This window comes from Oncorhynchus keta, chromosome 34, assembly GCF_023373465.1.
Source record: "Oncorhynchus keta strain PuntledgeMale-10-30-2019 chromosome 34, Oket_V2, whole genome shotgun sequence".
Taxonomy (NCBI): domain Eukaryota; kingdom Metazoa; phylum Chordata; class Actinopteri; order Salmoniformes; family Salmonidae; genus Oncorhynchus; species Oncorhynchus keta.
Genome location: NC_068454.1, coordinates 73,062,268 through 73,082,234, shown reverse-complemented (window position 1 = coordinate 73,082,234; position 19,967 = coordinate 73,062,268). Strand labels below are relative to the sequence as shown.

Here is a 19,967-nt window from a genome sequence, read left to right as displayed (position 1 = left end):
AGATTGAGGGAGATCGGAGGGACGGTGAGTATGGTGAGGCACTGCTCTCTCCCGCCTCTCAGAGAGCCTGCATCGGATCAGTCCAGTAAAATATAAAACAAATGATTATGCTCAGCTGTGCCTCAAGTAGTAAAACACATCTATTACCAGTGTGATCAACTTTGAAAAATAATTTCAAAATGGTCTAAGAAGAACATTGGCAGGGTAATTCAAACACAGCCAATATGCAATGACAATGTATTGGGCCTATAGCCTACTGCACAAACCTAAAATCTGAGTGGTAGATCTCTGCTTGCTTTTGGACTCAGAAAGCGATATTGACTCAGAAAAGGTTGGTGACCACTGATGTAGTTGGAGCGGAATTCCACAAAGCCTGGTTTCTGCTCAACTCCTTTGGAGTTCGTCAGACACTTCCTTCACCATGGAGTTGAGTTTAGTCAGCTATGATTTAGTGAGCTTATAAAGCATGACAACATACTTTGTGCTACATTAATGTTTGATTACAATATGATTATTGCTATAGCAAAAAAATAAATAAATGAAAACTTAGTATCTGTTCAGCCATAAATCAACCAGAAATCAAACATTACTTATCAGACAGATTCCTCGAAACGAAGAATAGACTGGAGAAATGCACATAAGCCAGTAGACATCGCCCTTTGCGCCACACAGAGCAGAAAACATCCCTTATTATGCACACAAATGCAGGGTTGGAGCCTAAAATGGCTTAAATACTTGACATACAGTCATTACAATCTGAATCTAGACTATAGAGAGAAGATAATTGTGACGTTCATCGATGGAATGTACACATAGAAAGAGGAGTCAAAATGCATTTAATTTATCACACAAGTTACAATTCTATGATTACAAAAACAGAAATTTCATCGAGACAAAAAAAATCCTACACAAAGCTTTTTCAAAAAACATGCAGCTGAATAGGTTATCAGACTGACAGAAGAGTGAGTGATATGGTTGTATCGAATAATAATTCCTGGTACATACTAGATTACATGGTAACGGTAACATAGCAACTAATACACTAGGCTAGATATACAGTACCAATCAAACATTTACACATCTACTCATTTTTATTTTTTACAATGTATAATAATAGTGAAGAAATCAAAACTATGAAATAACATGGAATCATGCAGTAGAAAAGTGTAAAACAAAATAAAAATATATTTTGTATGAGATTCTTCAAAGTAGCCACCCTTTGCACGCTCTTGGCATTCTCTCAACCAGCTTCATGAGGTAGTCGCCTGGAATGCATTTCAATTAACAGGTGTGCCTTGTTAAAAGTTCATTTATGGAATTTCTTTCCTTCTTAATGCATATGTGCGAATCAGTTGTGTTGTGACAAGTTAAGGGAGGTATACAAAATAAAGCCCTATTTGATAAAAGACCAAGTTCATATTATAGCAAGAACAACTCAAATAGCAAAGAGAAAGTGCATCACTTTTAGACATGAAGGTCAGTCAATACGGAGTGCAGTCGCAAAAACCATCAAACTCTGATGAAACTGGCTCTCATGAGAAACGCCACAGGAAAGGAAGACCCAGAGTTACCTCTACTGCAGAGGATAAATTCATTCGTTACCAGCCTCAGAAATTGCAGCCCAAATAAATGCTTCATAGAGTTCAAGTAAAAGACATATCTCAAAATCAACTGTTCAGAGACTGTGTGAATCAGGCCTTCATGGTCAAATAGCTACTACTAAAGGACACCAATAAGAAGAAGAGACTTGCTTGGGCCAAGAAACACTAGCAATGGAATTAGACCGGTGGAAATCGGTTCTTTGGTCTGATGTGTCCCAATTTTAGATTTTTGGTTCCAACCGCCATGTCTTTGTGAGACGCAGAGTAGGTGAACAGATGATCTCTGCATGTGTGGTTCACAACAGTGAAGCATGGTGGTGGTGGTGTGATGGTGCTTTGCTGGTGACACTGTCAGTGATTTATTTAGAATTCAAGGCACACTTAACCAGCATGGCTACCACAGCATTCTGCAGCGATACGCCATCCCATTTCATTTGTGCTTAGTGGGACGATAATTTGTTTTTCAACAGGACAATGACCCAACAGGCTGTGAAAGGGCAATTTGACCAAGAAGGAGAGTGATGGAGTACTACATCAGATGACCAGGCCTCCGCAATCACCTGACCTCAACCCAATTGAGAAGATTTGGGATGAGTTAGACCACAGAGTGAAGGAAAAGCAGCCGACAAGTGTTCAGCAAATGTGGGAACTCCTTCAAGACTGTTGGAAAAGCACTCCAAGTGAAGCTGATTGAGAGAATAACAAGAGTGTGCACATCTGTCATCAAGGCAAAGGGTGGCTATTTTGAACAATCTCAAATATATTTTCATTGGTTTAACACTTTTTTGGTTACTACATGATTCCATATGTGTCATTTCATAGTTGATGTTGTCACTATTATTCTACAATATAGAAAATCGTAACAATTAAGAAACATTGGAATGAGTAGATGTCAAAACCTTTGACTGGTAATAAATATATATATATATATTACACACACATATATGAAATCATTTCTCATCTCTGCAAATGAGTCATGTTCAGACAATGTCTTCCCATTACTGACAAATGAAAAACCCAAGTTTACTTCAAAAGAAAGCTAGATTTCATAATAAAAAACATGATAGAAATAGACATGATTGAATCAAATTGAAGAGGGAAAGAAAGCAAGTTGTTTTGAGATTACATTTCAGGGAACCCGGCAACCCTAAATCTATTCACAGTTTATCAAATTACAATTTTCTATATGGTCGGTGTAAATACAACAATTAAGACCTCTCGGACTGAAAATGGGTGTGAAAAACTAACGCCAATCTGCCTCGTCTTCTATCAATATTATGTATAGATAAGCACAGTTGAAGAAATTAAATTCTGGAAGTCAACAAAAATTGGCAATACATCTCTTTCTTACCAAAAAGGCACAAAAACATTTGGATTAGTGAGAAACAAAAGTAGCAAGAAAAAAAAAACTTTCTTCCCCAAGGCCTTCAACTCAAACAACTAAATTCACCCATTCAACCCACACTTCAAAACATGGCAGAAAAAAAGGACAAAAATAAGTCCTACTGGGGATCAACTATTTTTTGGATCATTTGGAATTTGTTTTCTTCAATTGTTTTCTTCAATTCAAGGGCTCAGCAGTGACTCAACTCTGAAGTAGTGGAAACACATTGAACAGTGCCCAACTCACCAATCATTTCACAGCTAATCTCACCATGTACTGGGCCGTCATTGTACTGGCAGCTCCCCACTGGCGTGTTTCATATAGTGCAGGTGCAACGCTGACTCTTGATCAAACCCTTCACCACATTCAAAACACTCCCATTCTTTAGGTCTTTTCTGTTGCTCCGCCACATGTGCTTCCAATGCAGTCTCTTCTTTCCCCTCTTGCTCCTCCTCCTCCTCCTCCACTCCCGATCCAGAGGAATCAGAGTCGTCAGAGGAATCAGATCCAGAAGAGTCTGATGAATCTGATTTAGACGAATCCTCAGCACCAGAATCTTCAGAACGAGACTCAGACTCTTCTGATCCAGATTCATCCTCACCCACCTTAATATCTTCCTCTTCTTCCTCTTCTTCCTCCTCCTGCTCCTCTTGAAGCATATCTATCACCTCCGCCTCCTCTGTGCTACCCATCCCTGTGAACACCAGCCTCTTCATCTCTGTCACCCTTCTCCTCCCAGCAAACAGGTGGTTCCTGGGTCCCAGTGGGGTCTTGCTGGCCCCGACGTAGACCCCTACGTGCTTCTTCCGATGCGTGATGAGGTTGCCCAGCTGGGAGAAGTTCTTCTTACAGAGCGGGCATTTGTAGGGCTTGGCACCGGTGTGAGTATTGTAGTGGTAGCGGAGCTCAGCGGGAACGCGGAAAGACTTTTCACAGAGGTCACACTTGTGGCGCCTCAGGTTGTGGCCCTGCAGGTGTTTGTCCAGAGAGAGCTCATCCCTAAAGCCCTTAGCACAGGCCAGGCACCAGAAAGGCTTCTGCTTGTGCAGGTCCATGTGGATCAAATAAGTCTGCAGGGAATTGAAGTTTTTTACACACTGATCGCACTTCAGAGTGGAGGGTTCCATCGGCACGGGAGGCCTGTGCACTTTCAAGTGAGTCACCAGAAGGGATGGGCGAGCAAAGACCTTCCCACAGTCCGGGCACTTGTTCTCTGTGGGTTGTTTTTTAACTTCTTTTTCATGCATCTTCTGGTGATTTCTAAACGACTCGAGGTAGGAGTAGACCTTCCCACAGATGGAGCATGCATAGACCTTGTGGGAGCCGCTGAAGACTGGCTTCTCCTCTTCAGACAGCATGGCAACGCGTGGACGAACTGTGACGATCTCTGATGGTCCGACCTGCCAGGAACTGTCAAAAAACTCTTCATCGTCTTCTTCATCACCTTCCACGTCTACATCACTGTTCTCTTCGTAATCACCGTCATCATTATTTTTCTGCTTTTTCTCAGGTGCTGCGGACTCCACATTGCCATTGCTCCCGTTCGTCTCCAGGGCTCTCTTAATGCCCTGCCTTCGTTCCTCCTCCTCCGCTATCGCCTCCTCCAGAACATGCTTGCGCAGGTGAGTCTTGAAGGCCTCCCAGCGAGTGAACTGCTGTCCACAGTCCTGACACCTCATACTGGCTAGTTTCACTGTGGAGGAGAGAAAGGGAGCATAAATTAGGGCAATATAGCACCATGACATGCCTGTAATTTTGTTAAGCTTTCAACAATTTATTTGAACTTGTTTCAATCCTTTTGTGAAGATATACCATCTCAGATTGAATTGCCAAACTATCAATAGCATCACCTTGGAATTTGGGATGAAGGGGCATATTTTTCACAACCAAGATGTTTACAACTGACACATTATATAGTGATTTAAAATGTGCAAATTTCCTGGTTGCTAAAATTCTAATAGTTTGCTTAATTTCAGTTTGTGGCAAAATAAGCAATGTATAGTGTAGAGAATCATTGTAACATATAAACCACTGTGAAATACCTTTTCAATAACCAAAAATATTGTATTTTCAGCTGTTTGAAGCTGGTACACAAAACCGAAAGTAAAAGACGGAAAAACAAAGCTAAGAACGGGAAGCATAGAACAAGCACACAGAACAGATCTACCGCCTTTTGGACTTTATTTCAATGAGAATGACAGAGCTTTAACTCAGATTTCTGTGATTTTAGTCAGGTCTCCCAATAAGTTACATATTGCAACTTTAAGTGCACCAGAAAACTCAGACTTACAGTTATGTAGTTCTCTCCACTGCTAGGATCAATACGCTCAATCACACTCCTTGTCACCTCAAAATGTTCTATATTTAGGCTCATTAATAACTGACATGATTGGATACATACTTAATTAGAATACACTACAAGACTGATCACATAATACAAACACACCAATTACACCCCCAACATATAGTGTGAGCTACAAAAGTATTGGGAGTGTTACACGTTGTTTTGGCTCTCCACTCCAGCACTTCAGATTTTAAATGATACATATAAAATAAAGTAGTGCATGTCGACACCTTTTCAAAATGAGTGGATTTGGCTATTTCAGCCCGTTGCGGACAGGTGTATACAATTGAGCACACAGCCATGCGATCTCCATAGAGAGGACAAACATTGGCAGAAGATTTGCCTTACAGGAGCTCAGTGATTTTCAACGTGGCACCGTCATAGGATGCCACATATCCAACAAGTCAGTTCGTCAAATCTCTGTTCTGGTCAACTAAGTGCTGTTATTGTGAAGTGGAAACACCCTAGGAGCAACAACGGCTCAGCCGCGAAGTGGTAGGCCACACAAAAATCACAGAACGGGACCGCCGAGTGCTGAAGCGCATAAAAATCATCTGTCTTCTGTTGAAAAACTCACTACCGACTTCCAAACTGCCTTTAAAAGCAACGTCAGCACAACTGTTCGCTGGGAGCTTCATGAAATAGGTTTCCATGGCCGAGAAGCCGCACACAAGCCTATGATCACCATATGCAATGCCAAGCGTCAGCTGGAGTGGTGTAAAGCTCGCCTCCATTGGACTCTGTAGCAGTGGAAACGAGTTCTCCATTGTGATGAATCATGCTTCACCATCTGGCAGTCCGACAGACGAATCTGGGCTTGGTGGATGCCAGGAGATCGCTACGTGCCCCAATGCATAGTGGCAACTGTAAAGTTTGGTGGAGGAGGAATAATGGTCTGAGGCTGTTTTTCATGGTTCAGGCTTGGCCCCTTAGTTCCAATGAAGAGAAATCTTAACGCTACAGCACAATGACATTCTAGAGAATCCTGTGTTTGCAACTTTGTGGCAACAGTTTGGGGAAAGCCCTTTCCTGTTTCAGCATGACAATTCCCCTGTGCACAAAGAAAGGTCCATTCAGAAATGTTTGTCAAGATCAGTGTGGAAGAGCTTGACTGGCCTGCACAGAGCCTTGACCTTAACCCCATCTGCCACCTTTGGGATGAATTGGAACGCTGACTGCGAGCCAGGCCTAATCACCCAACATCAGTGCCCGACCTCACTAATGCTCGTGGCTGAATGGAAGCAAGTACCCGCAGCAATGTTCCAACATCTAGTGGAAAGCCTTCCCAGAAGAGTAGAGGCTGTTATTGCAGCAAAGAGGGGGGCAACCCCATATTAATACCCATTGTTTTGGAATGAGATGTTCGACTAGCAGGTGTCCACAAGCATTTCACTACACCGGCAATAACATCTGCTAAATCTATGTGTATGTGACCAATAAAATTGGATTTGATGTAGTGTTCAATGCCTGAGGTTAAAGTGCAGACTGTCCGCTTTAATTTGAGGGTATTTTCATCCATTTCAGGTGAACCGTTTAGAAATTACAGCACTTTTGTACACGGTACCCTAAATAATGAAATATAAGAAATATGAAATAACACATATGAAATCATGTAGTAAACAAAAAAGTGTTAACCAAATCAAAACGTTATCCATTTTAGATTCTTCAAAGTCGCCACCCTTTGCCTTGATGACAGCTTTGCACACTTGGCATTCCCTCAAACAGCTTCATAAGGTGCCTTGTTAAAAAGTGAAGCATAGAATTTATTTCCTTTTTAATGCGTTTAAGCCAATCAGTTGTGTTGTGACAAGGTAGAAGCGGTATACAGAAGCTAGGGCTAAGTCCATATTATGGCAAGAAAAGCTCAAATAAGCAAAGAGAAACAGTCCATAATTACTTTGTCAGTCAAGGCAGAACATTTCAAGAAATTTGAAAGATTCTTAAAGTGCATTTGCAAAAACCATCAAGCGCTATGATGAAACTGGTTCTCATGAGGACCGCCACAGGAAAGGAAGACCCAGAGTTACCTCTGCTGCAGAGGATAAATTCATTAGTTACCAGCCTCAGAAATTGCCGCCCAAATAAATGCTTCAGAGTTCAAGTAACAGACACATCTCAACATCAACTGTTCAGAGGAGACTGTGTGAATCAGGCCTTCATGGTCAAATTGCTGCAAGGAAAACACTACTAAAGGACACCAATAATAAGAAGACACTTGTTTGGACAAAGAAACACGAGAAATAGACAGACTGGTGGAAACCTATCCTTTGGTCTGATGAGTCCAAATATGAGATTTTTGGTTCCAACCGCCGTGTATTTATGAGATGCAGAGTTGGTGAACGGATGATTTCTGCATGTGTACTTCCCACCATGAAGCGTGGAGGTGGTGGTGTGATGGTGCTTTGCTGGTGAGACAGTCAGTGATTTATTTAGAATTCAAGGCACACTTAACCAGCATGACTACCACAGCATTCTGCAGCCATCCCATCTGGTTTGCGCTTAGTGGGACGGTCATTTGTTTTTCAACAGGACAATGACCCAACACACCTCCAGGCTGTGAAATGGCTATTTTACCAAGCAGGAGAGTGATGGAGTGCTACATCAGATGACCGGGTCTCCACAATCCCCCGACCTCAACCCAATTGAGATGGTTTGGGATGAGTTGGACCGCAGAGTGAAGGAAAAGCAGCCAACAAGTGCTCAGAATATGTGGGAACTCCTTCAAGACTGCAAAGAGAATGTGAAGAGTGTGCAAAGCTGTCAAGACAAAGGGTAGCTACTTTGAAGAATCTCAAATATAAAATATTTGGATTTGTTAAACACGTTTTTACTTAGTACATGATTCCATGTGTTATTGAAGTTTTCACTATTATTCTACAATGTAGATTTGTTTTTTTAAAGAAAACCCCTTGAATGAGTAGGTGTCCAAACTTTTGACTAGTACTAAAGGTGTATTAAAAAGTGAAACACTTTCACGCAATGACTACATCAAGCTTGCGACTCTACACATTTGTTGGAATCATTTGCTGTTTGTTTTGGTTGTGTTTCAGATAATTCCGTGCCCAATGGAAATGAAATGGTAAATAATGTATCATGTCAGTTTGGACTCACTGACTGTAAAACATATTTTTTCTAAACACTTCTCCATTAATGTGGATTCTACCATGATCACAGATAATCCTGAATGAAACATGAATAAAGATGAGTGAGAAAGTTGGACGCACAAATATCATGCTCACCCAAAAATTCTAACCTCCCCTGACACTGTAATGGTGAGAGGTTAGCATGTCTTGGGGGGTATTTCATTTAACCTTTAGCTAGGAAAGTCAGTTCAGAACAAATACGGCCTACCCCTGCCAAACCCGGACGATGCTGGGCCATTTGTGCGCCACCCTTTGGGACTCCCAATCACAGCCGTGTCATATGCGAGACTAACTTTCTCACTCACTATTCATGATTAATTCAGGATTACCCACACTTACGGGAATTGTCAGGTTGGCCAAAAAGTTAGTGCATTCCAAAAGTATTCAGACCCCTTCCCCTTTTCCACATTTTGTTACATTAGCCTTATTCTAAAATGTATTTAATCAAAGTCTATATACACACACAACCCCATAATGACAAAGCAAAGACACGTTTTTAGAAGTGTATGCAAATTGATTAAAAATAAACTGAAATACCTTTACATAAGTATTCAGTGTCTTTGCTATGAGACTTGAAATTGAGCTCTGGTGCATTCTGTTTCCATTGATAATCCTTGAGTCCACCTGTGGTAAATTCAATTGATTGGACATCATTTGGAAAGGCACACACACACACACACACACACACACCTGTCTATGTAAGGTCCCACAGTTGACAGTGCATGTCAGAACAAAAAACAGGAAGGGGTCAAAAGGAATGTTTCGTAGAGTGCGGAGACAGGATTGTGTTGAGGCACAGATCTGGGGAAGGGTACAAAAAAAATTCTGCAGTATTGAAGGTCCCCAGTAACACATTTCTTAAATGGAAGAAGTTATGAACCACCAAGAGCTCTTCCAAGAGCTGACCGCTTGGCCAAACTGAGCAATCAGGGGAGAAAGGCCTTGGTCAGGGAGGTGACCAAGAACCCGATGGTCACTCTGACAGAGCTCCAGAGTTCCTCTGTGGAGATGGGAGAATCTTCCAGAAGGTCAACCATCTCTGCAGCCCTTCACAAATCAGGCCTTTATGGTAGAGTGGCTAGATGGAAGCCAGCCTCAGTAAAAGGGTATATGACAGCCTGCTTGGAGTTTGCCAAAAGGCACTTAAAGGACTCTCAGACCATGAGAAACAAGATTCTCTGGTCTGATGAAACCAAGATTGAACTCCTTGGCCTGAATGCAAAGCTACCTGGCACCATCCCTACGGTGAAGCATGGTGGTGGCCCAGTCTGAGCGCTCAGGACCTCAGACTGGGTCAAAGGTTCACCTTCCAACAGGACAGCGACCCAAAGTACACAGCCAAGACAATGCAGGAGTTGCTTCAGAACAAGTCTCGGAATGTCCTTGAGTGGCCCAGCCAGAGCCCGATCAAACATTTTTGGAGAGACCTGAAAATAGCTGTGCAGCAATGCTCCCCATCTAACCAGAGCTTGAGAGGATCTGCAGAGAAAAATGGGAGAAACTCCCTAAATACAGGTGTGCCAAGCTTATAGCGTCATACCTAAGAAGCCTTGAGGCTATAATCGCTGTCAAAGGTGCTTCAACAAAGTACTGAGTAAAGAGTCTGAATACTTATGTAAACATGATAGTTTAAATATTTTTTTAATACATTGGCTAAACTTTCTAAAAGCCTGTTTACGCCTTGTCATTGTGGGGTATTGTGTAGATTAATGAGGGGGAAAACCATTTAATCCATTTTAGAATAAGCCTAACGTAACAAAATGTGGAAAAGGTAAAGGGGTCTGAATACTTTCTGAATGCACTGTACATATTGCAGCTTTAAGTTTGAAAGTGTTTTATAATCTATATTGTAGTGATGTTTCTCAACCATTTCCGACAAACGGTAAACATGACGCGTCATGACTGGAAGCCCACTAGAGTCAAGTTTAAAGGTCCGTTAAAACCAGTAACTCAGTCCACACAATGAACCACACAGGAAACTTAACTACAGCTTTAACCATTTACTAAAACTCTTCATGTCTGCATTAATAAGACACCAGTAGTAGTTTAAAGGTACAGGGAAAAGGTTACATTGAAATTAGTTATCATAAAGGTCATGACTTCAAAATATTAGCAATAGTCTAAAAACTTGAACGTTTCATTTAATCCAACAAGGAAAATAACAACTCCTTGAACAAATGCTAAACCAGTTTGTTAAATCAAACTCATTACGATAGATAAATGTTTACACAACACAGGAAAGTAACAACACAGGAAAGTAACAATCAACTGTTAGTATTTGGGAACTTTGGTAGTGAAATCCAGGAAAACATTACATTTTATAATTATTAAATGATACAATGTTAGTTTGGTAACATTTTGTAAAAGAAAACAGCCAGAAATAGGTACTAATAATACTATAAACATCCATCTTATATAGATAGACAGGTTAATGCCAGAACTGGATTAATTTCTCAAAAGAAAGTCAAGTGCATGTTACTGAAAGTGGGTGACTCACGTTCTCCCCTTGCATACTAAGTCAAGCAAAACAACCTTAAATTAGTGCCCACCTTGACAGACAAATCACTGTACTATACAGGATGTAATCATTTCTCGGCAGAGAAACAGAACCATTTTCTAAATGAAACCGCAGTTAGTGAACTTTCTCTATAACTACACATTTCTACACCAAGAGGACACATTTCAAATCAGTGGAACTGATAAAAGGAGTTTTTCTATGTACAGGTCCAGTGTGAAATAAAGCCTGAGAAAGATAAAATGACGGTGTCAAGAGCTAAAAGAAGCACTTAGTGGATATATTTTCAATAATGTTAACAGCATTCTATAGATATAATTAGAATAGTAAAATGTAGCAAGTCTCTTGGACACTTAGTCCTTGAAAATACCCTGGAGAAAAAAAATGTCCACCTTGGAAATTGAACTGAAGTATAAGGAGGTACATAAGTGCATGAAAGTCAAATTCCACTTCTAATATCTCCTGACTTGTATTAGTTCCATCGTTAATCTAATATGCTCCACGAGCATGTTCAATGTAGTGCTGGTGCAACTCCAACTCTCGACTGAAACGCATTCCACATTCAATGCAAGTAAGGCCATCGGTGTCTCTTGAGGAGACAGCAGTGTAGGGATCTCTCTGCACTTTGTCATCACCCATACATTCCTGGTGATGGTCAATGAGGTCCCGAATCTCACTGAAGGTCCGGGGACAAAGGGAGCAACGGTAGGAGCCATCGCTGTCGTGTTGAGCCTCGTGTTTATGCAGAGCACCTGGAGATAGAAACGCTTTTCCACAGTGCTGACACTTGTGGCTATTCTGTGGCCGGGAGGGGGGTGTAGGTAGTGGCTTGAGGGATGACTTCGCCTTCAAATCAGGCAGAGGGACATTGAGTTTGGCGGGCCCTGTGCTTACAGAAGCACTGAGTCTGTAACGAAGCTCTGTTGGTAGTCGTCGGCGGACCTCGTCGTGCCAGGCCAGGTGCTGTTGCAACTGAGTCTCAGTCCAATATCCACGGCAGCACAGGGCGCAAGAGTGAGGTCGGCTCTTTGCCAAGTCCTTGTGGGTTCCTAGTTGCTCTTCAGTTGGGAAAGCTTTGCCACACTTGTCACACTTGAAGAGGTATTTGATTGTCTGCTCATAGAGGCGGGTTGGTGGTGAGGGTTCCTCTTCCACTACTTCTGCCATTCCTGGATTAACTTCCTGTTTGAGTACTCCACAGATCTTCTTGTGATTATAGAGTGCCCCAGAAGAACTGTATCTCTTCCCACAGTCAACGCAAGGGATGGATTTTAAACCTGGTCGACCTTTCTTCCTCCTTCTGCCAACAGCATTCTTATTCATTGTGACAAAGTGTTCAGTTTTGACAACAGTGCCTTTGTTTTCTGTAACTAAGTCCTTACTCTCATTAATCCGTTCATTTCCCTTGGTAGCCAAGTTGTTTATGGCAACAGAGTCCCCGCTCTCAGCCAAAGTGCCCTTACTCTTAACCGTCTTGCCCTGGGAGTGGGCCTGCCATTTGTGGGCACGCAAGCCTCGAACCTTCAAGAAGCTCATATCACAATGAGGACACTGGTGAAGATTTGATTTAAGCTTTGGCTTCTTTAATGGAATGACTTCAGACTTGCTGTGTGACGTGGCAGGCTGCTCCGGGACCTCTTCAATGGACACGGTCATGGACTGGTCCCCCTGAAGATCTGCAGACTCAATGGGTTTGTTATGCTCACTTTCATGGTGAGCTGCTAAAAGTGAGCCCTTGACGAAAGTTGTGTTACATTCTGGACATGCAAATTCAGCGTGTGAGGGTTTGCGGTTGCCTTCCATGCTGGTGTCCGCTGCAGGCTCTGGTTCAGCTTTGGTCTGACATGGCGGGTAATACAACTGGTGCCGGCGGAGAACACACAGGTAAAAGAAGCCCTTACCACACTTGTTGCACTGAAAAGGTCCCTCGTCCACTGACTTTTGCCCAACAGAACTTATATTGTCATCTTTTATCAGTGAACCAGCAAACTTCTTATCTGTGTGCCATCGTCTGTGAGTGCCAAGGGCTGCATTGGAGAGAAAACGTCTTCCGCATTCTGGACAACAGAATTGGCCTTTAGTTGTTTGCTCTACCTTTTTGGGTTGCTTGGGTTCTTCAGGGATTGCGGCCACTTGAAATTTCAGCTTCGGTTTTACTTTAGACTTGTGACCCAGAACATGAATCCTTTTATGGAAATTCAGTGCTCCTACAACAGCAAAGCTTCTCTCACACTCTTTACATTTGTATTTCAGATCAGTTGTGTTGATTGTGGCAGCTTTCTTCAAGGTTAAGGACTCATTGGTCTCCTTTTGTTCACCACGTTCCTTCTCGGTAACAGATTTAGTCATTTTCTCAGTGCCAGAGTTGTTTGACAGAGTTGTTTCCACAAGGTCTTTGACAATGCACTTTGTCACCTTCTCTATCCCTCCTTTCGCTTTGACATCCAAGCCTGCAACTGCCCTCGGCTTGCCACATTCTTTTCGATGATACTGCAATGACAGTAAATTGTTGAAAAGAGAAGGGCAGGAGGGACAATTGAGCTTCTTCACTTTAGGAGCTGTGTCATGTTGGACAATATCATCCTTGTGGCTTTTAATGACAGTCTTTTTCTTGCCACACTGTTTTTGGTGAGTGTGCAATGAAGATTTGTTGCTGAAATGGGAAAGGCATGTTGAACACTTCAGCCCCTCTAGCTCAAGAGCAGATTTAGGCGATGAGGCAGAGTAGTCGGTCTCATAACCATGGCTCTTCATGTGGAATTTAAGTGCCTTGGCTCGTGAAAACAGTTTTCCACAATCAGGGCAGCTGTATGCGTTCTTCTTCACTTGTTCTACCTGATGTTGAAAAGACTTGATAGGAGGCGGGAGGATTTGAGCATTATGTACAACCTGGTGCCTGAGGAGGCTTGAGAACATGCGAAAAGACTTGTTACAAAGCTCACATCTATGATTCCCATTCTCGTGCTTCCTCATATGAGATTTCATAATGCCTTGGTGACGAAATTTCTTTCTGCATACAGGGCAAGCAACTTTACCACGAACATGTGGAGGGCCATTGACAGAATGTGAAGACACTGTTGGCTCATTCTTCTCCTTCAAATGTGCACACTGAGCCTGATTCTGCTTGTGGTGAGCGTAAGCACCCAATGACCAGAAGCCCTTCCCACATCGCTCGCAATAAACCGTTGGGCCTAATAAAGTCTTCTTTGGATTAAACACTTCAGTTTTAGTATCTGATACTTCATCTGGGGTGGGGGTTGGAGCGTGGCAGCTTTTGCGGTGGTTGTACAAACCACTGGCATTAGAGTAAGTCTTCTCACAATCTGGACATGGATGAGCTTTGCTTTTTGGATGCTGTTGCTGATGAGAGTGTAGTGCAGACATGCGTGAGAAACACTTTCCACACACCTCACATTTGAAGCTATTCTTCTGTAGTCCGGCAAGCTGGTACAATACACTCTTGTGGGGTTTTCGGCCATCGTGTTTTCGCATGTGATTGTGGTACGTTTTCCGATGTGTAGTGTCAAACCCACAAAAGTCGCACTTGAAAAGATCCTTTTCAGGATTCCATCGTTTTTTGCCATCTACTCTGTGCCACAGTTTGTGAGAGCGCAAAGATGCAGCACTGGTAAACCAGCGGTAACACTCAGGACAGTTAAATCTTTTAGGTGGGTCTAGTCCCTGAACCTTCTCCGTTTGAGTTCCTTCACCGACAAATGGCGGAAAGTCAATTTGTACAATTTTCAGATCAATCTCTGGTTTAGACTTAAGTGTACTAGAAATGTACTCCGTTGGAAACAACACAGCATCCATCTCCTCTTTTCCATCCTGGTCTGATTCACACAGTAATTCAAGATCAGGGTTGAGTTCTTGTTGTGACTCTTCTTCATCCCTTACAGAGCCATCTGAGGCACTTATACTGATCACCTCTACATTGACATCATCAGTTCCATCAGCCTCTGCATCCCCATCAATTTCATAGAAACAGGGGTCTCTCTCAGTCACAGGGGTCTGAAGGGTGTCCTGTGGGTAGACAATGGCCCCGAAAGCAAATGTTTCAGTTTCTGTCTTGTTATCCAGTAATTGCTTATGTTGAGGTAGTGGGGATGTTTGTGTCTGGGATTCTTTCTCAGTCTGTCCAAAAACATCGTTATGGCAAAGCCGATGGGACTGGAGAGCTGAGGCCCTGGAAAACCGGAGTCCACACTCCTGACACTCAAATGCTTTCTTCTGGAGCTGGCAAACCTGATGAAGGAAAGATTTTGCTGGAGTCTCTTGAGTATGAGCCAAACGCTGGTGCTTGTAGTAGAATGTGAGCGTTGTGAAGACCTTGTCACACTCCTCACATGGAAACCTTTTGCCACCACTACCACCTCGTTTCATATGATAGCGTTGATGGCAGAGCATGCCGGCGTAAGTACTGAAGGTCCTCTCACACTCACTGCAGTCAAATTTGTTGGGTTTTCTCTTAAGCTTTTCAGGAGAACATTTGTCATTGTGGCTAAATCGTTGGTGTGTTTTCAGGCCAGACTGGGCGCGAAATGTTTTGCCACACGAACACCCAAACAGATTTTCCTGTGCCTCATCTACCTGTTCAAAAGCTTTGTTGCTGTCCTCTGTTGTAATGGCAGGCTCCTCTGCGGGTGGTTGCTTCTCTGCATCCCTTTTGCGGGACTTTGGGATTAGTTTGACCTCATGACAACGGCGGTGAGCATCAAGAGCTGATGAACGGGAGTAACAGCGACCACAAGTTTGACACTCAAAGGACTTCTTTTTCAGGTGTGCCAGCTCATGGAAAACTGATTTGGAAGCTTGCTTGTGTGAGCGTGTATGACTGATGAAAGAGCCCATTGAAGTATAGGATTTACCACAGTCTTCACATTCATAGACATACTGCTTAGCCACCCCCAAGCTCTGATCAGGAGTTGACTGGGGCCCAGCTGTTGACTGGGCCACAGGAGTTGATTGCAAAACAGGAGTTGACTGCTTGAGCGCTTCATTACGGTGTTTGACCTGGTGTGAGTAAAAACCCCTTGAGTCTGCAAATTTGCGCCCACAAAGAGCACAACATAGTGTCCGTTGGCCCCCACTCTCTGAAACAAGCAAGCCATCCAAATGGGAGTCAGAGTCCAGGCAGACTATTGGGCCATCATGGGTGTGCTCATGTTGATGCTCCTGGTAAGCCGCCTCCTCCCCAAAGACTTCTTCACAATCCAGACAGCGGAAAAGCCCATCCCCTAAAAATAGAAAGGGGAAAATGGGAGGTCAGGGCGACTCCTGTTGCCAAAGAAAAGAGAAAAGAAAACCAAACAATAACACAAATGAATATTTATGTCAGATAATGAGTAAGTGCCCCCATGTACATTTAGGGCTTGCACAATTAGCGTACAATTGTATAAGCAACGAATATGGATGAAGACAGTCATGAAAATTAAAATAATCGTCATAACCGTTTAATTATTTTGGTGTAGAAAGAACAGCTGACTGAAGACAGGACAGCTGGGCATTTATGCTGTCCATTTCAATGGTAACATGGACTAGTTACAATGTCATGAAACTGTGTTGCTCCTTGCAGAATAAGCAAGGTGTTGAAGCAATCAAGTCTTGGGTTGCCTAGGCAACGCCCCCTTCCTGCAGCAGCACAGCTCAGGACTGGAGGAGAGTAGAAAATGTTTGTCTTAAAAAAGTTTAAACGATTATAAAGGTGCCATCATCCAAAATTCCATTACTGTCAAAAAGAAACAAGACTTAAGCATATTTTATTACGATGATACATATTATCATCAAGATACATTTTTTGCAATGGATACAACTTGTTTGGATAGATGTATATTTTGACAAAAATACATTTTACTTGACAATTATGAACATCTTTGCTAAAGTGCATATCACCCCAACGATGGTGAGTCAACTCATTGTGGATAATATACTTTTGAAATGTAATTGTTATAAAAAGACAATGGGTGAAGCAGCCTAATTTAAAAAGGATTTCAAACTAACTTCTGTATTGGGAAAGTTTTATTTAACCTAAATGTTTATCACGGTTTTCAGATCAGTCAAGTTATCCTATTCACTACTGACCTGTGGACAGAGAAAGAATTGGGATCGTATGATTTCCCTTGAGGTGAAAATGGAGTCAAATGTACATCTACTCTATAGAGACCCCATAAAGTTACCTATATCAAACATTTCATCATGTCTCAAATAGGAGAATCTCACCCAAAGATATTGAATAAAATGATCAAAGATGCACCTATTCAGCTCCTGAGAAAATAAACTCAGACCTTCTGTTTTGCTTATATGAAAAATAGCCTATGACAGAGACCTTTAAGAGGCATTACTCTAAAACAGTAAACATGTTGTCCCCCATGAATGATGAAGCACTTGGGCCAATTGGTGACAATTCAAGCTCAAACAGGACAAGACATATGCTTGTTCAACATTTGGAATTTCAGCTGATTACTATAGTGCCCCCCTTGGGCCAATCATTGTAATTGTGTAGATATCAGGTCTTTGGCAAGACGCATCATTCACCCAAGTTACCACAACATCGTGTGTGACTAACATACGTACAAAGGGAGACATAACATGACCCCCATTTTCTCCAAAACACAATAGAGGCAGGATACTTGTCCACATGATTAAGCATGTTCTTAACATAGCAAAACTGATATTTTTCAACCAAATGAGAAGTTACTGCCTTTTTGCTTGGTAGGGCAGTAAAGGTTAGAAGTTTTGATTGAGCTGTGTTTATTCCCTTACGTTTCTTACCACGCAACTACTGTACATTGATTGAGCTACCATACCATGAGTACTTCTGTTTTAAAGACAGAGGATTAGTATGAGTCTAATTTCGCTGTTTTACACAAATTGTACAGTTTCAGTTCTAAAACTGACAATTGTCTATTTTTGATTAAAAAGCACTGATGACGGGTGTACCGTTTCTTCATGCGTTGTATGTGTGTGCTTACTGTGACTGTCACCCTGATACTAGGAAGCTACACCCGTACAAGACAGTCGTGCTTACCAGGGGCGGCAGGAGAGCCTAGTGGTTAGAGCGTTGGACTAGTAACCGGAAGGTTGCAAGTTCGAATCCCCGAGCTGACAAGGTACAAATCTGTCGTTCTGCCCCTGAACAGGCAGTTAACCCACTGTTCCTAGGCCATCATTGAAAATAAGAATTTGTTCTTATTGCCTAGTTAAATAAGGGTAAAATAAAATAAAAATCAAACGAAAGGCACTGTCGCTGCCATTCATGCCCTCCCCATTGAGTATACTGTATGTGCATGGCTCATGGTTACATCTAAATGGTTATCAATATTAGTTATTTATTATGGGGGGCACGTTAGCTACCCATGGCGACAGGACCATGATGTCCATTAGGATGCTTCCTGAGTATCACGGTCAGGTATCAGGTCGGCAATGATGTACATACAACACAGTGGTCTCCGGCTTATCGACTGTAGCCCAATCAGCAACGAAAAACGGTCTTGAGTTGCAACATACAGTGTCTTCCCAATTAGCTGATTCACTTTCCATACACCCACACTCCGGTCGCCATTTTAACAACAGCTACCCAATATTTAATCGTGGGGGACAATTAGATGGCTCTGGCCTACGGGTAAGTTCCAAAAACATTGAGGAGGTGATCACGCTAGTCCAGGGGCGTAATCATTAGACACACGTTTCATTTAGCTAGTAAAACGAGACTGGACAAATTGAGTTTAGGTACCCGTTTCGTTCGCTTCCACCTAAGGAACGTTTTGCGTAATGAAAATATGTCCCAGTATTATTTATCAAAATATGACAGCCTATTTGATTTCACTTAACATTGAAGAAACAGTAAGATCAAAGAGTAGACGTTTAACTATGAGGGTACTAATGGAATTCCGACGATCAACTATTTACCCGTACTTGCTTGCAACCTAAACAACGTTACTGACTACACGCACAGCTTCATAGTCACCACTAGTTAAGTTAGCTAATTTTCTAGCTAAAAATGTGAACAAGATAAAATGGCTCAAATTGATTTATCTTGAAAATGGCTACCGAACAAAAACCTTACCTAGGATATGATCATGTTAGAATAGTTAGCTAACGCTAATTAGCTAACTAGCAAACTTGGATTTGAGCATGTTGTAGCATTAGTTAACGTTAGCTGTGTTTAGATAATTGTGAAAGGATGGGGTCCCTTACCATCGGTACTGTCATCTTTGGCAGACTTGTTGGCGCTGTTTTCGGTCTTCTTGGTTAAATTTTCACTGACATCTTCTGACTCCTGTTCATCTCCTCCTTCGTCTTTGATCGTTACAGCGGAGACATCCTCCATAGCTAACACTCAGCGTGGTGCTTGATTTGCTGTTATTAGGCCACTGCAACTTGGATCTTCGTGTTTACTGCTTTTATTACTTAAATTCCCCTGAGTTTTCTCAGGGGGGGGGGGTCTCATCTAATGCATGCAAAAATAAAACTCCTTTCACCGAGTGAACAATGACATAGGAGGCCTAGAATGTTGTTCGGAGCGCCTCTTACTCTTCTCCTCCGCACTGTTGTTGCAGTGGTTCCGTCCTAGGAAATTACGACAAATGACAACTTCCTTGCCACAGATCTGTCGCGAGAACATCAGCGTACCATGCCGCGTTCAAAACAACTGGGAACTCGGAAGTGGGAAATTTCTAATTGTCATCTTCAGTGCGTTCAATAACACAAATGGGAACTCTGAGAAAACAATCGTTTTGAACGGTCATCCAACTCGAAACTACAAATCGGGAACTCGGGCCTCTTTCTATTTTTTTTATTTGATTTTTTATTAACAAATCAATACAGAGAGTACATGAGGGAACACAGGTATATATAGATTATATACCATGGACAATTGAGCTAGGGGGTACAATATCACATTATACAAAGACCTTAAGGGACATACATACACTTATAATTCTAATAGCTTTTTTGTTAGTAGAGTATTTAATTGTCTTAA

The 19,967-nt window shown here is 42.2% G+C and overlaps 1 protein-coding gene across 2 annotated transcripts; it reads right to left on the bottom strand.

Moving 5' to 3' along the window:
• Nucleotides 1–816: 816 nt before the first annotated feature.
• On the bottom strand, nt 817–19,627 carry LOC118367810 (zinc finger protein 91). 2 transcript variants are annotated; one of them, XM_035751469.2, is made up of 2 exons: nt 19,184–19,627; nt 817–4,678 (listed from the first exon to the last, which is right to left on the bottom strand). In XM_035751469.2, exons 1-2 carry the CDS (start codon nt 19,314–19,316, stop codon nt 3,270–3,272), a joined length of 1,542 nt encoding a protein of 513 aa, XP_035607362.1. In that variant the 5' UTR covers nt 19,317–19,627; the 3' UTR covers nt 817–3,269. The 2 variants fall into 2 exon arrangements, with proteins under 2 accessions (XP_035607362.1, XP_035607360.2); XM_035751467.2 differs by lacking the exon at nt 817–4,678 and adding an exon at nt 10,458–16,224 and having other exon boundaries at nt 19,184–19,615.
• Nucleotides 19,628–19,967: the final 340 nt, after the last annotated feature.